Source organism: Suillus paluster (assembly GCF_016628075.1).
Source record: "Suillus paluster strain FC165 chromosome Unknown EDB91scaffold_137, whole genome shotgun sequence".
NCBI lineage: Eukaryota > Fungi > Basidiomycota > Agaricomycetes > Boletales > Suillaceae > Suillus > Suillus paluster.
In genome coordinates this window covers 21,892-38,764 of record NW_024537697.1, presented here as the reverse complement: position 1 = coordinate 38,764, position 16,873 = coordinate 21,892, and the positions used below count along the sequence as shown (strand labels likewise).

Below are 16,873 nucleotides of genomic sequence, written 5' to 3'. Positions count from 1 at the left end.
GAGTTTGTGAGTAGGGGTTGGCCACCCATAATAGGCAGCCATAGGGTGGCCGTCCCTGTACCACGTCCCCACATATATGGGTGGCTGACCTATACTGGGCAACCATGGGTCGGCCACCCCTAGTCCTACGCCCCCACCTATATGGGTGGCTGACCTATACTGGGCAACCATGGGTCGGCCACCCCTAGTCCTACGCCCCCACCTATATGGGTGGCTGACCTATACTGGGCAACCATGGGTCGGCCACCCCTAGTCCTACGCCCCCACCTATATGGGTGGCCGACCCCTACTGGGCAACCATGGGTCGGCCACCCTAGTCCCATGCCCCCACCTATATGGGTGGCCAACCCTTACTGGGCAATCATGGGCCAGCTGCCCCCATACCACGTCCCCACTCATATGGGTGGCCAATCCTCCACATTGAAACCAGGCAGGCCTGCCCTTGTGCTGACACATACCTACTGTGCAACACACTACATGTGCAGGACATTTCCATGGATCATAAAGGCACTAAAAACTTGTATTTCTATTCAACTTAAAGACTATGAGCATGAAAATGTAGACTACTTCCTTGACTTTATTGTTTTGACTTGGCTAGAGTGACGAGCAGCAACTGGAGATGATTTGGCTTTTTTCTTAGGCAGCTTAGGCTCATCTGAATCAGAGTCCTCGAGCAAGTCAGGCTTGCCTTTATTCTGAGCTTTTCCTCCACCCTTTTTCCTCTTCTTGCTCGCCTCTTCCTCCTTCTTTGCCTCCTCCTTCTTCCTCATCTCCTCCTTCTTCCTCATCTCCTCCTTCTTCGCCTCCTCCTTCTTCCTTGTCTCCTCATCCTTCTGTCTTTTCTCCATCCTCATCCTTCTTCTTCTTCTTCACATGCTTCTCCTTATCCTGCTTCTTTTTCGCCCCATCAATCTCCTTTGATCTCCTTGCTTCCCTAGCTGCAGTGCTCTCTTTCACCTTTGTCAGGATGGTGAGACTCCTTCTCACATTACCAAGGATGATTGTGGTCACATTGTTGACTTCTTCACTGACATCAATTCCAAGGTGAGGCTGACCCAAATAGACAGGAACATCATCACCTGCCTCGTCAGCTTCATACTCCTGAGCACGATTGCACTCTCGAAGTAGAAGTCCTAGACCTAGGGCTACCAGGATACCACTCGAGGAGGCCATAAACTTATAGTCTTTAAATGACTGGAGAGTCTCAAGGAAGGCTTCGTCTTCTAAGTGGACCTCTGAAGGCAAGTACCCTTCTGCCCACCTCCAAGACGCCCATTGGGGAAGGTTTTGTTTCAGGGCAATATAGTCTGATGGTTCCTTTGGAAATATATATATAAATGAGAGTTAATGGTAGAGCAAGAAATAAACTCATGTGGTCTGAGAGGTCTTGCATCGCATTGACCAGAGCTTGAAAAGTGGGGTGGGAGGAGAGAGACCATAGGAAAGAGATTTGGTCAATACCTGCATGGAATGCAGGACTTGCCTTAGAAGGCAAAGGTTGTGTCGCCTTCAAAGGTTGCTTTCCTTTTGAGATGGAAGGTTCCTTGCCCTTTGACGTAGAAGGTCCTTTGCTCTTTTCATCCTCAGAGCAGGAGGAGGCATCCTTTTGAATAGGCTCATCTTCATCTGAGTCAATCTCCACATATGGTCGCTTTTTGGTGGGTTTACGAGATGTTTTACCCTTATTAGCCAGTGAATCGTAAAAATGTTCCTCCTTGTAGCCGACAAAGGTGACTAAGGGTAGCCCATGGTTGGTATGGAACTTCCAATGCAAATGAAGCAGGGTGATAGATTCTTTGACAAGGTGAGAGGGGTCCCTCAAGATCATATCACCAGGGATACAGTCCATGTCGAGGAAGTCATGAGGTCTATCGGTGATAGTTTTCCATGGGACGGGTACGTGAGGATTATTGGTAATTACAGCTATGGTCAGCAATTAATTAGCTATTGCTGAAGATACTAATGATAGCCTCACCGTATGACTTTTGAAATATTGCCCTGATAAGACCCTGCTGACGCCTAAGGTTGACCTTGAGAAAGTCAGGGGGCAGCAAAGGATAGCCTTCATCATCTACATCCACGGTGATCATATCGTTCTCTGACTTCTTTTCTCTACTATCCTCGTCTGATCCATCAATATCACTCGCTACAAAAGTTGTGATTTTAGGAGCTGAGTGATAGAAAGATAAGCATAAATTTACCATACTCCTCATTAGTCAACCAGTCAGCTAGAAGGTCTTGCGTATCGGCTGCCCAATTTCTATTCTTCTTTGAATGCTCAGTAAACTTTGCTGAAGCTGTCCAAGGAGTCGTCCCCCAGCTAATGACACTCTTAAGGATTGAGACTAAGAGCTCATAACAATAAATACTCACATTGTAGTCCCAGGAGCCTTACCATCACCTTGATCATGACCAGCTACAATAATAAGATGTAGGCCCATTGTTCGGCCGACCATAGTGATGAAATCTTCAACAATCCTCTTTTGATTTTGAGATCGATAGCTAGCAACCCCAATTAATCAACATCTGTAACACATGGCAAAGGTACCACCTACCGATCCTTAACAATCTGAGGTGCACCCTCCTTGTTCCATTTTGATGCGACCCCCTCCAGCTCATCCTTTGTTTCGTCAGAAAGATCATCATACCATTTGTGAGAGAGCCTGGTCCTGTCTCCTATTGTCTTTGGATTCAAGGTATCCCGATTGTTCTTGTCATATTTGACAATCTCCTGTTTGAAAATCTTGAGGGCGACATCATAACCCCCCAGGTTCCTCTTGTAAAATCCAGCATCAAGGGGCTTTAAATCCTCCTCCCTCTCCCTCACCAACCTTGCATCCACAGCAGATGCATTTGCTGTACTGGAACCCGGTGCGATTATTCCTTCCTCAGCAGCTATATCATCGTCATCCTTGAGGAAACGAAGGTAGTAGACACGTATAGCCTACAAAATGTATAATGTTTAGCACCTCAATAAAACTTCAAGCACTCACTTTTCATAAGTTGGACTGTGGTAGCATAGTGCTTGGATGTTTGGCTCTTGTGCTCCCCAAGATGGCCTCCTTGACCTCTTTGAGAAGTCGAGCACATTCAGGGAGATCCCACTTTGCAGCCACAAAATCATCTTTGTGCTGCAAAAGAATGTCACTAAATACCTGTGTCCAGTCAGCCATGATTATGAGGGCAAGAATGACTTTACGACCCGTAAAACCACGTCAGCCTTCAGTGAAATGTCAACCAGATACACAATCACATGACACACCATGTGAATATCAACACGATTATGTGACATTATCATAACTGGTCAAGCATCAGCTCACAGCATGATGCATACTGTACACCCTGGATGGCCAAGGACATCTGTCAAGTATGAAATATGATATGTTGTGAAAAGGTCAATTTTCAGTCAAAAGCAGATCAGATCAAACAAGTCCATCAATTCATCAAGACAGTACAGTCAACTACATGCAAGCCAGTATGAAACTATGTGAAAGCTAGGATGAAAGCGAAAAAACATAGATGAAAAAATGAACTAAAAACATTTCAATCAACCAGAACATCCATAGGGACCTCAATCCAGCTGATGTTACCCTTCTTGGCTGGATTGAGAATCTTTGCCCCCTCTGGCAGACAAAATGAGAAAGACTTCCTGCACCTATCATTCTTACATTCAAAGCAGGACGCCCGACCCTTGCTTAACCTTTGCCATGCATTAGGCCACCCACATTGGGGACACTGCAGTGGCAGGTAGCCACCCCAAGGGCAAAGGTCCTGGTGGGTCCAAGCAAACCTGGACACCTTGATAGGGTGGTACTCAGGCTCATCAGTGACAAATAAGAAAATGTCACTGTGGCGGCCCAGCTTATATGACTGGCCCAACATCTCTGGGAAAGCCTCGGTGATCGAAAAGTGTTCAATCAGGACAAGTTCAGTGAAAGCGAGGAGGAGATGACAAGTAAAGCTGGGTTGAAACCGAGGGGCACTGAAGGCAACAGCGGCAGATATATTGTGACTGGAGTGGACATCAGAAGATAGAAATTAAAGACAACAAGGACTTACACAACAACAGAGTTCTGGAAAGCCTTGTAGGACTCAGGGTTGTTGACAAGCGACCCACATACAAACATCCAGAGGAAGGACTCCTCTGCAAGATCGATCAGTGGTTGCCAAGGCTGAAGGACGATATCAAGAAACTACATAACAGTCAGCAAAAATAAAAACCACCAAAGTCAAACTTACATTGTCCACTCGGGCAGCAATATAGGACCCTGCACTATCATAACCAGCAAATGGGTCCCCAAGGTCATTATCAGTGTGGTTGGACACACCAATGACAACGTGCTTCCAATTGCCCTGTTTGAGAAGATGTATGAGGGTACGACACGCGGAATGGTATTCAGTAATCTTGGCACTAGTGCCAACATCAAAAATAACCTCGCGAAGCTCAATCCCACCGCTGGGAAAATACGGCTTGATGAAGCGGTACGTGAGGTCGAAAGAGCTGCCAGCAGTATCATAATTGACCAGCTTGAGGTGGACAAAGAGGACGGGATCAGATGAGATCTGAGAACAGGAAGAAAGCTCCAGTCTTGCATGGATGAGAAGAAACGTCTTGAAGAGTGGTTTGTCCCCCAAGTAGAAACCCTACAAAGGTCAATCAACATTCAAAAAAAGCAAAGGATGACTTACAAAGTACGGAGAGTAGGCGCGACCGTGGTCTTGTGTGCCAATATGGCAGGAGATGCACTTGAAAGTGACCTCAGGGCTCAAGACGTCCTGGAGGTGTTCCTCAGGTATGGCTATACAGTTGCCACACATAACACGGGGGCAGCTGTTACACATGTACAGCAAGTCCTCGTCGACAGTTCTGTCGCGACAGACGATACAGAACTGCAAATATCATAGTTAGTTAAACAGATAGCCAAAAGATACAAATAAACATACCTCATTGTGCAAGAAAGGTTCGCACACCTTCATGTTGCTTGACGCCTCAGTCTGATCAGGCCGGCCAGGATCTGTGGACAGTAGAACCAGAGTAACATGTGGTGCTGTACCACCATTAGACTTCCTTGCTGTCATTTTGGTGCGGGTCATTGTTGCAGTGGTGGGAGAGGGAAAGGGTTTCTACACCGCCAATCAGTACATTTGAATCAGTAAAATATCTAATCAAAAGCAAACATACCTTGTAACCTTGTAACACTACAAGAATTGAGACTTGTAAAAATTTTAACCGCTGAGATTCAGACAGAAACTTACCTGGTGGTGAAGCACTGTTGTAATTGTTTTGGTTGAAAACCAAATAGACACAAACACACCTGATAGCACAGCGCCAATCAGTACATTTGAATCAGTGAAGTATTTAATTGAAAGTAAGTACATGTAAACATACCTTATCACGCTACAAGCAATTGAGAGACTTGTAAGATTGTGAGCAGTTGAGATTCAAATAGAAACTTACTTACCTGGTGGTGAAAGACTAAGATTCTCCGCCTGTTAGTCAAATAGATACAAACAAATGTTGTTGACTCAGATTGTGCCGGCGGTGAATCAAAAAGACTTTGCAAAAATTTGCACTTGTTAGCCAAATAGATACAAACAAATGTTGTTGACTCAGATTGTGCCAGTGGTGTATCAAAAAGACTTTGCAAAATTTCTTGTTAGCCAAATAGAAACAAACATTATTGTTATTTCAGCCACCACAACTATTTCCCACAGTTCATGTTCTTCTTCCATGAACTTGAATGTCTCAGTGCTCCTTCCTTCCCCTCACTCTTACTATTTGTCCCACCATTGGTGACTTCATTGTATGTTGACCTTTGGGCCCTTGCAGACTGCAGCTGCAAGTGCTCAAAGGCAGCTGCCTGAGGTTGCCTTTTACAAAGTCAGTCGCCATTTTTACTCTTTCAGGTACTGATTGCCCTTTCTTTTTAGCGTCTGTGAGCTTCTGGCTGGGGCAGGGCAGGTCTCCACTTGGAGACTGCCGCCTCACTCATTCTCTTGGGTCTGGGGGTGTTCTGCTTGGGGCAGGGCAGGTCTCCACTTGGAGACTGCCGCCTCTCTCTTTATCTTGAGTCTGGGGGTGTTTCTGCTTAGGGCAGGGCAGGTCTCCACTTGGAGACTGCCGCCTCTCTTTTTGTTCTGGTTGGGGGGCAGGGCAAGTTTTCACTAGGAGAGTTTCGGAGCTCTCCTGGAAGTATTTTTTCCTCCTTTCTTTTCCTTCCTAACTAACTTCTATTACTTATTTTCTAGACGTCTGTTTGAGTATTTTGCTGTTTCTTTATACCATTTCCTTTTTCTTTGCTCTTTTCTTTGCTAACTGTAGTCTTATTTTCTATCTAGTCTTTGTCCAGCTTTTTTTTTTGATGTACACTACTGTTATCAGGGTAAGTGCCATTTTCTCATTAGTTCTCATACTGACTGGAATTCTAGGTCCTTGTTCACCTTTTTTTTAATACACACTGTGGCTATCAGGGTAAGCGCTGTTTTCTTATTAGTTCTCATACTGACCAGAATTCTAGGTCCTTCTTGTCCGCCTTCCTTCTGTTTTTTTTTTAATGTACACTTCTTACTTTATGTATAGGGTGCAAGGCTAGGATGGAGAGGGCCCCTCCATCCCAGTCTTGCATCATTGGTATCCTTGTACTTGTTTTTTTTTTTGTTTAGTTTATAGTTAAATTATAGAGCGCTCTGTAATCTAAATGCAGGTCATGTGACCATGTTCCAGTTTTTTCTCACAAGTCATGTGACCCTGTGAAACAGTGAAATATTGTGTGCTATCAATTTCAATGCAGGTCATGTGACCATGTTCGCGTTTTCTCACAAGTCATGTGACCCTGTGAAACAGTGAAATATTGTGTGCTATCAATTTCAATGCAGGTCATGTGACCATGTTCGCGTTTTCTCACAAGTCATGTAACCCTGTGAAACAGTGAAATATTGTGCACTACCAATGCAAGATTAATGTCTGTACTACTGTCTTGCAAAATCTGACATGGCATTTTCATTTTACATTGAATACTGCAAATTAAGAGGCCCTATATCAAAGAGTAGGACAGTTGTGGTGTCCAGGGGCAATCATCATGTTTAGTTTTGAAGAATATAATTTTGTCCAAGGCTCCTGCGAAAGCCAAAGGGAAAATGAAGGCTGGTCCCACCTCATTTTCTTGGTACAGTGGCATGTAAGTTGATGAGGTGGGACCAGCCTTCATTTTCCCTTTGGCTTTCGCAGGAGCCTTGGATGGAAGAGGCTGGTCCCACATCGATGAGCTGGGACCAGCCTTCATTTCCCTTTGGTTTTCCGGCTACATGAGGGTCAACTTCCTGAGGTGGGACCAGCCTTCATTTCCCTTTGGTTTTCCAGCTACATGAGGGTCAACTTCCTGAGGTGGGACCAGCCTTCATTTTCCCTTTGGCTTTCGTAGGAGCCTTGGACAAAATTATATTCTTCAAGGTGGTACTGGCCTTCATTTTCCCTTTGGCTTTCACAGGAGCCTTGGACAAAATTATTCCTCATTTTCTTGGTACAGTGGCATGTAAGTTGATGAGGTGATACCAGCCTTCATTTTCCCTTTGGCTTTCGCAGGAACCTTGGATGGAAGAGGTTGGTCCCACCTCATTGACTTACATGCCACTGTACCAGCCTCTTCTGTCCAAGGCTGCAAAAGCCAAAGGGAAAATGAAGGCTGGTCCCACCTCATCAACTTACATGCCACTGTACCTGACCCTTGCCAACGGCTGCTATCAGATGTGCTAATTCTCAGCTTATTAGGTTATTACCATTCTGGGAATATCATATGACCGCATATAGGACTAATTACATATTTTTTCCGGGTCTGAGCTAAGCTTACTAACTAATTGGCAAGGTATTACTCGGCGACTTTTCTTGGGCGTGAGAACTTTGGTTGACTTCTTTATCTTCCATGGAGCAGTTACAAAATGAATCTGCAAGGCTAAGGGCAGCTCTGACAACCAGGATTTCTGGAATATTGAGAAATTCATCTGTACTAGGGCTCCTTAAAGATGGTGTTGTACAATCTAATCTTCTGCAAAGTGCTAGGTATGGCATAGATCAGTGATTTGAGATTGGATTGGCTGACTCCAGACTTTCACAAAGGTTGAGAATCAAGTTGGACCTCAACAGTTGCCTGGAAACACCTGGTGACCTGTTGATATCTCCATTGATCTCAGAATATGAGATTGATCGGGCTGCCTTGACTATTGCACATGCAGTGGTCAATCCATGTGTGTACCCAATTTCCAATCTTTTGGTCAGATATTGAATGTCAGGGACAGATTATGTGGATTGGGATGTTGACCGTTATGCTGAAATGCTCAAAATGTCTCCTCCCAACCTTGACGGTTCACCCACTGCAGAGCCTGAGAGGCTTCGAAAGTACTTCTCTGAGGCAGTGCTTGGCAACATTGATGCTCCGGCAACTATAGTAGACAGGCACGGTAAAATTTTATTGGTTTATCTACCCAAAGTTTTATCTCCATCGAGGCTAGTATGTTCCTGGTTAGGGATTCCCCTCAGGCTCCAAGTGCTAATTCAAATCACATAGGAGTACGTGAATAATGCAACTGCGGAGTTGCAAGATTTACTTCTTTGATCCCTTCCGAAGGCTTCAGCCAAAAAAAAAACCTTGGCAGGATCAAGGGTTTGATGTTCCAGAGGGACTTGGGAAATTTAGGGCAGGGAGGATCCGTTAGGTACCGTGCCGGCTCAAGAGGCAGAGGGGTCGGGGCTTAGCTTCAGCTCTTGCGCTGCGCCCTTAGCCGAGTACGTGCCCTGAATTTGGAGCGGAGCGGAGAAGGCGGGGAACGATGTGGAGGGTGGGTAGAAACCAGGGGGATATTTGATAGGAGCGGAGATGGCGGAGGATAATGTAGATGATAGGAAAAGGGGTGATAGGAGGATATTGATAGGGGCGGGGTAATAAGGGAAAGACTTAGAGCACGGCTCTAAGTCGGAGCGGAGGGTCAGAGGGTCGGAGGCAACAACAAGTTGAGACTTGTGTCCAGAGGAGGCAAGGTCCTACTGAGAATTCCCGCAAGAGGTGACTGCAAGAAGACAAGTAATATTAAGACTAAGGAAAAGTATCTAAGTACAGGATATGTTATATACTTCTATGTGAGGCAGTGATCAGGATAACTATGTAGTAAAGCTATGTACCAAGGATATAGTTTGTAAGTACTTTACATAGGCGAAGACATAAGTTGGAGTGGATATCAGTATGTACGCGTCGGATCAGCCATTGGGCGGTAATAGGATTTACCAGTGATCCGGAAGTAAGAGTCTATGTACCGGAGGGGAGAGTATATGTCTAAAAGGGGAAAGGGATCCAGTTGAATGGAGATGCTATGGAAGGGGACCGGTTGAGCGGTTGAGCGGAGTGGATACAAATGATGCTCGGGTGAAGCGGATGATGAATGGGGCGGAGGGGGTCGGAAAGCGGAGCGGATATTAGGGTGGTCGGATCAGGTATATGACAGGATCACTATGTCACCTGCATATTTCATGCAAAGACAAGAGGTTGGTTTTTGGCCTGAGGAATCCATAGTCTTTTCACAACTTTTTTTAGCGACTGCAAGATCCGGTAGTAACTTCGGCTTCTTACTCATCACCCCATATCCAAGAATGGTTAGCTGCTGTGGCACTAACAGAGTTTTTCTGGAACAGTATTACGGCTGCCATTTCTCCGGACCTTTTTGACACAGGGATGTCCACAATAACCCAGGTTGTACAGGAAGTTAAGATCCCGAACAAGAAACCAGCTCCAATCTCTCAATGGTCATCAATATTCTCCGGAATGGAAATTATTGCAAACCGTGTTACCTCCAGCCACAGAGATGCAGGTGGAGCCCCAACCCTTTTTGATCTTCTGGTCAGTTTGGGAACCAACCACAAGGCTAAGATGACCTTGGCAGATGTGCAAGCAGTTTTGGATTACTGTCCTGGAACAATGGTCTTTATTGCTGGGAAAATTCTGGAGCACTCAGTTGGTCCTTGGATTAATGGGGAAAGATTTGTCATTGCCCATTTCATGAAGGACAAGATCCATGATCAGGTAGGGGTACCGAGACCGACCTTTCCCACACAAAGCTTTTTTCTGCAAATGGTGGGCAAGAACAACAGGGAGAAGTAGATTAACTTAGTCAAGAATAGGCTAGTGGATTATTAAGGACACAGGGTTTTAGACTGGGGGAGGTTTTTTTTGTTACCAAGTAAATATATTAGCCCCAGAGTATCTCTCAAAACATATCTGATGAGCTCAACACCAAGGCGTCGAAATAGGTCCAGGATCCAGCCAACCTCCTCTGAGATCCAACCCTCAAAGAGAAAATGAGGTGCCTACAAATATACATTTGTCCCATCCAAAACTCGACGAGGAAAAGAGATGTGGAAAGAAACCGATGCATCATTTGTGTATCAAGACTCGGATAGTGAAGTGGAGCCTGCTTCCCCAACCAAATCCAACCATAAGCAAAACCTTGATACCAGCCTCCATCACAATGTTGAAGATCCTCCATTTCAATACGACCAAGAGGTGCATGGTGATTTTGGGACCACATCCATCTTTAAACAAAAGACCAAGGTGAGTTGTATATTGCATTGATAGATGTATGACAAATTAAATAATTCAAATAGACCCAAAATGATTTCCTTCGTGACTATCTGCCATGGTGTCCAGAATATATCTCCCTGTTGTTGGGGTTAGAACAGTTGACCAAAGAGGGGATATGCGACACTTGTGGAGAAGAAGATGGGTTTATTTGGTGTTTGTCCTGTTCAGGAGATCACTCATGGTGTTAGTGAAAGCCCATGTGTACCTCCCTTTCCACAATCTCCAATGGTGGAATGGGAAGTGTTACCAGTCCACTACCCTGCTAGATCAAGGTTATGTATTATATCTTGGTCATGGAGGGGAGCCATGCCCCTATTCATCAAAGCTGTCGGACTCATCACCCTGGGCAGACCTTGGGGGGGACTTAAATGATGTGTTTATGGATGGAGAGGTAGAGGAAGAGACTGTTGAGACTGCTCATGAGACAAAGTCCATTGTCACTAAACTGGTCATTGTTCACTCTACTGGAGTTTACTCCCATCATGTAGCTTGGTGCCAGTGTCCTGGTGCTGAGAGACACTGACATCTGCAACTCCTCAAAACCAAACTGTTTCCAGCTAGCATCACACAACCTCAAACTGCTTTCATCTTCAATGTCTTGGACCACTTTCTCATAGATGCACTGGAGTGCAAGACTTCAGCAATGAGCTTCTATCAGAAGCTCCGCCGTTTGACTAACAATGCTTTCCCTGACAAAATACCGGTATGTGGTTTATATTGATGGTCAATTGTCTTGTCATGCTTAAGAACAATAGGACCGTTATTGGGAACTGATGCGGGTATCCCGTATATGGCGGGATTTGACTAATAGGATACGATTTGGGTTTGGACATGACACAGTCAAATCGCCTGGTCCTGGTGATTTAGCCCTTTATTGTCCTGCATGTCCCCAACCTGGTATTAACTTGCCATCTTCTTGGAAATCTACATACAAGAAGTAAGTTCTCTCATAAAATATTGCCCTATGTTACTCATAATGTGTTTTATAACATTCAGCTGGTTGGTTATGCAGCGATATGTTGTGGATGGTAATTTTACTGCACAACATATGAATATGAAGAATCCGGAGGAAGATGTTTCCTTGACAGATGGGGAGGGCTATATGGTGACAGAGTTACCTTATCAAGCTCACCTTAAGGATTCAAAAGAAGTGAAAGATGTGAGCTCTGTTTTTACTGTTCGGACAGATGATGATTTAAATGTTATATTTAAGAAATCATTGTGTAGCAACCACAGAGCTGTCAATGCTGCAAATATTCAAAGGAGTAACCTGAGAGCAACAGGGGTTGGTGCGACCGCCTGTGCTAGACATGGGTGTTTTGTCCCTCATTCAGTCATGGACTTTCAAAAGGGAGAGAGGTGGGTGATCTGACCATAAAAATGTGTTAGTCCCTGAACTCATGAAATTGTAAGACAAATGAACATGGACTATTCTATTTGCAATGTGATCAAATACCCATCTGAGGATATTGGCAGTGCCCTTATCATCTATGATGTGGCATGTCAATGAAGCATCCATTTTCATGAACAAGTTGCCAACAGCCACCACCTGTCCATTCCCGACAAGACAAAGATATTGGCTGCTGTTGGCCAGTTTCATTTGAGCGCACATAAGCTCCTATGTTATCCTAGATTTGGCCTCCATTTCGTCAAGGGAGCAGGTCACATTGATGGTGAAATTCTCGAAACCCTGTGGGCCCCTTTCAATAAGATTTCACCAACTGCAAGGTCCATGACAATGGCTCATCGACATGAAGTCTCAGATGACCATATGCAGGATTCCAATTGGAAGAAGCTCATTGGCATTGGCAAGCCCCCCTCTTCATGTTATAGTTGCAACATTAATGTTATTGCATAGTAAAATCCTTACTCAAAAAATATCAGCATGCCCTCAAAGGTATCCACAACACTCAGGCGCCATATGAGGAATTGACATAATCACTTGATCCATTGGATGTGGAGGTTTGGACCAAGGCAGCCCAAAAAGCTGAAGATGATTGAGGGGAGCTGCTTGACATCTATCAGCTGAAAATGGATAAAGGTGAGTGGTATCCTGAAATTAGCATCATTCAATAACTAATGGTGATTGTGCTTCATAGCACCAACCATGGCTGAAATACGTCTCAGGTTAACTGAAAACGAATTATCTGATAATGGCAGGACTGGGTCAGTCGCCTGGTTAATTATGGGAATAAATATTGAAAATGCTCAGTAAGCTCTTTTATATTTTGAATGTTGTGCTGTATGTCATCAATGTGTGCATAGAGATGCCTTGAGAACCTCCATAAGACAACTGCCGATGGACCCTACTGCCCAGCAACTAACTGTTGTAGAAGAAACAAGACAGAAGCTCATGACTCGCATCAATAAATTCAATGAGGCTGCAGAGGTAATGACTAATGGAATAGAATTTGAAGCAGGCAAGGGAGTCCCACAGGACGACCTTGAGCTGTGTCTAGAAGAAGAGGGTGACAAGGAAAATATGCAAAGTCTTAATGATCTGGAGGAAGAGGGTGCTGTGGATATTGAGATCGACACAGACTCGCCTGCAGAGGTCGTTGAGGTGTTGATGCCTTGTTGGGCACCTTCAGACCATGGCTTTGACGATACTCTCTTAAGATTAAGACAAGAAGAGCTGGAGCTTCGAAGGGGTCAAGCCAATGACTGTCTAGAAAAGCTTCATCAAGCCCTTGGTGACAGATCAGTGGTATTTTGGGAGAAGATACACTCGAACAAGGCTGTCCATCATCAAGGCAAAAGATCCAAGCATGAACTGCACAAGATAACACTGTCTATCAACAAACATGCACAAGGGTATTGACGGGCAAGGACTGCAATGATCCACTTGGGTGTTGACCAACATACTCTCGAGGTCTATCAACCCCTCAACACAAAGGATCTGGTAGTGAACAAGGACATCACGGAGGAAAACAGACACAGTCAATCATCTGATAGACTAGCCTGGTTTTGGAGAATCAATAATGTGAGGGACAGTCAGAAGAATGAGTGGATGAATGAGTGTGAGTGCAATGGTCATCTTTCTTGTATTAGCCTTATGTTTGCCCCTCCAGTTTATCAAGTCAATTGGTTAAAAGCCAAAGCAAGATATGATCAATGGAATGAAGAGCTACAGTTAGTATGACATGAGATGTTTTGGACTGTATTGTGGTTTCGGAAGCAGGAGGACAGGTGGAGTGTGAGAGCTCTCAAAAGCACACAGAAGGGTCATGAAGCATATGCAGAGAAGCAGGCTGCTATGTGGTCAAAATTTGTGGCAGAAGGTGTTGTAAATTTTGAAGGGAAGATGATTGTGACAGGATAGTCATAGCTTGTTAAATTCTAAAATATATCACACTCAACTCCTTGTTCAGCCTTGGTTTCCAAGTATGGGATGGCCACCCATATGAGTGGGTGTGTGAGGCTGGGGCAGCTGGCCCATGGTTGCCCAGTAGGTGCTGGCCACCCGTATTGGTGGGGGCGTGGGCCTGGGGTGGCCGGCCCATGGTTGCCCAGTATGGGATGGCCACCCATATGAGTGGGTGTGTGAGGCTGGGGCGGCCAGCCCATGGTTGCCCAGTAGGGGCTGGCCACCCACATCGCTGGGAGCATGGGGCCCTACCTACATGGGTGGCCAGCCCCTACTTGCTAACCAGGGGTCGGCCGTCCCTGTGCCATGCCCACACCTCCATGGGTGGTCAATTCCTACTGTGCAACCATGGGTCAGTTGTCCCAGTGCCACACCTCACCTAAATGAGTGGTCAACCTCTACTGAGGAACCATGGCTTGAACACTTTTGTCCAGAGTCAGTTGCACAAGGTGCTGGTTACCTATAGATGAAGTTCAAACACTGTGTCATGATTGTAAAGAGTGAAGGCTTACTTTCTTATTGAACATACTGCATCTTAAGAAGTTTTAATATGCAAACACTGACCCCTGCTGGGCAACCAGGGGTTGGCCATTCCAGTCCCACGACCCCACCCATATGGGTGGCCAGCCCCTACTGGAAAACCATGGGGCAGCCATCCCAGCCCCAAGCTCCCATCAATGTGGGTGGCCATCCCCTACTGGGACACCATGGGTTGGCTGCCCAGCCTCAAGCTCCCACCCATATGGGCAACCATGGGTCGGCCGCCCCAGCCTCATGATCCCACCACATGGGTGGCCATCCCATATTGGGAAACCATGGGCCGGCTGCCCTGGTCTCACACCCCCACCAATACGGGTGGCCAGCACCTACTAATGGGCAACCAGGGGTTGGCCATTCCAGTCCCATACCCCCACCCATATGGGTGGCCAGCCCCTACTGGGAAACCATGGGGCAGCCATCCCAGCCCCACGATCCCAGCAATGTGGGTGGCCATCCCCTACTAGGACACCATGGGCTGGCCGCCCCAGCCCCACGACCCCACCTATATGGGTGGCAAGTGTCATATACCAGATCCGACCGCTCCAATACTGATATCCACTCCGCTTTCCGACCCTCTCCGCTCCGTCCTATCACAAACCCGCATTCCGCCCTACGCTTCCACTCAACCGCTCAACCGGTCCCCTTCCATAAACCTCTCCATTCAACTGGATCCTTTTCCCCTTTTAGACATACGCTTTCCCCTTCGGTACATAGACTCTTACTTCCGGATCACTGGTAAATCCTATTACCGCCCAATGGCTGATCCGACGCGTACATACTGATATCCGCTCCAACTTATGTCTTCGCCTATGTAAAGTACTTACAAACTATATCCTTGGTACATAACTTTACTACATAGTTATTCTGATCACTGCCTCACATAGAAAGTATATAACATATCCTGTACTTAGATATTTTTCCTTAGTCTTAATATTACTTGTCTTCTTGCAGTTACCTCTTGTGGGAATTCTCAGTAGGACCTTGCCTCCTCTGGACACAAGTCTCAACTTGTTGTCACCTCCAACCCTCCAACCCTCCACTCCGACTTAGAGCCGTGCTCTAAGTCTTTCCCTTATTACCCCGCCCCTATCAATATCTTCCTATCACCCCTTTTCCTATCCTCTACATTATCCTCCGCCATCTCCGCTCCTATCAAATATCCCCCTGGTTTCTACCCACCCTCCGCATCGTTCCCCACCTTCTCCACTCCGCTCCTAGTCGGTCTGCCGCTAGCAGCTCTTACTTCCCGACCCTCAAAGTGGACCTAAGTGGTCCACTCATCCTATCGTCGGACAACGTCGGATCTGCTCCAAATTCAGGGCACGTACTCGGCTAAGGGCGCAGCACAAGAGCTGAAGCCAAGCCCCAACCCCTCTGCCTCTTGAGCCGGCACAGTACCTAACAGCAAGCCCCTACTGGGCAACCATGGGTCGGCTGCCCCAGTCCTACACCCCCACCTACACCATGGGCCAGCTGCCCCAGTCCCACGCCCCCACCTATATGGGTGGCCATCCACTACTAGGAAACCAGGGGTCGGCCACCCTAGACCCATGACCCAACCTCTATGGGTGGCCAACCACTACTGGGAAACCATGGGTTGGCCCTTCCTGTGCCATGCCCCCACCCTCATAGGTGGCCAACCCCTACTGAGCAGCCATACCAGTATTACTGGTGATTGATATATGTACCACAGTTTGTATAATGGAAGGTTGGCCACCCACAATCAATTGGCCCAGAGGCCCTCACCTTGAAACAAATGAGGTTGGCCACCCCCATGTCTACATGCCTAGGCCCACACAAGCTTACACTGGTAGGAGTGGTGCAAGCCCCTTACTGGAAAAATAAATCAAGGATAGTGCACTGGTATTGATATACACCAGGTACACCAGATGTCATAATGTGGGGTCGGCCGCCCCATCCCCACATGCCCAGGCCCACACAGGCCTGCCCTCGTAGAAGTGGTGCAGGCCCCTTCCTGAAAAAACAATCAAGGATAGTGCACTGGTATTGATATACACCAGGTGAACCAGATTTTATAATTTGGGGCCAGCCACCCCCATGCATACATGTCCAGGCCCACACAGGCCTGCCCTTGTAGAAGTGGTGCAGGCCCCTTCCTAAAAAAAAAATCAAGGATAGTGCACTGGTATTGATATACACCAGGTACACCAGATGTCATAATGTGGAGTCGGCTGCCCCATCCCCACATGCCCAGGCCCACACAGGCCTGCCCTTGTAGAAGTGGTGTAGGCCCCTTCCTGAAAAACAATCAAGGATAGTTCACTGGTATTGCTTTATACAAACCATATCTATGGATCATAAGCTAGTGATTATCAAATAG

The 16,873-nt window shown here is 46.3% G+C and overlaps 2 protein-coding genes across 2 annotated transcripts; one reads left to right on the top strand and one right to left on the bottom strand.

The window, feature by feature from the left end:
- Positions 1 to 563: 563 nt before the first annotated feature.
- Positions 564 to 5,893, bottom strand: EDB91DRAFT_1087571 (uncharacterized protein; the record flags this gene model as incomplete). Its single annotated transcript, XM_041316243.1, has 21 exons — positions 564 to 833; positions 874 to 1,317; positions 1,403 to 1,923; positions 1,976 to 2,146; positions 2,202 to 2,320; positions 2,374 to 2,502; positions 2,556 to 2,944; positions 3,069 to 3,155; positions 3,263 to 3,300; positions 3,321 to 3,360; positions 3,553 to 3,649; positions 3,791 to 4,012; positions 4,060 to 4,172; positions 4,240 to 4,644; positions 4,690 to 4,890; positions 4,972 to 5,124; positions 5,183 to 5,199; positions 5,257 to 5,315; positions 5,390 to 5,416; positions 5,459 to 5,490; positions 5,777 to 5,893. The coding sequence occupies 21 exons, from the start codon at positions 5,891 to 5,893 to the stop codon at positions 564 to 566; spliced, it is 3,651 nt and encodes a 1,216-aa protein (XP_041170344.1).
- Positions 5,894 to 10,397: 4,504 nt separating this feature from the next.
- On the top strand, positions 10,398 to 14,996 carry EDB91DRAFT_1087569 (uncharacterized protein; the record flags this gene model as incomplete). Its single annotated transcript, XM_041316242.1, has 17 exons — positions 10,398 to 10,595; positions 10,649 to 10,778; positions 10,814 to 11,131; positions 11,183 to 11,328; positions 11,381 to 11,562; positions 11,622 to 11,784; positions 11,839 to 11,984; positions 12,168 to 12,471; positions 12,651 to 12,666; positions 12,725 to 12,836; positions 12,891 to 13,415; positions 13,455 to 13,645; positions 13,697 to 13,757; positions 13,815 to 13,946; positions 13,997 to 14,036; positions 14,078 to 14,344; positions 14,574 to 14,996. The coding sequence occupies 17 exons, from the start codon at positions 10,398 to 10,400 to the stop codon at positions 14,994 to 14,996; spliced, it is 3,354 nt and encodes a 1,117-aa protein (XP_041170343.1).
- Between the last annotated feature and the right edge of the window lie 1,877 nt (positions 14,997 to 16,873).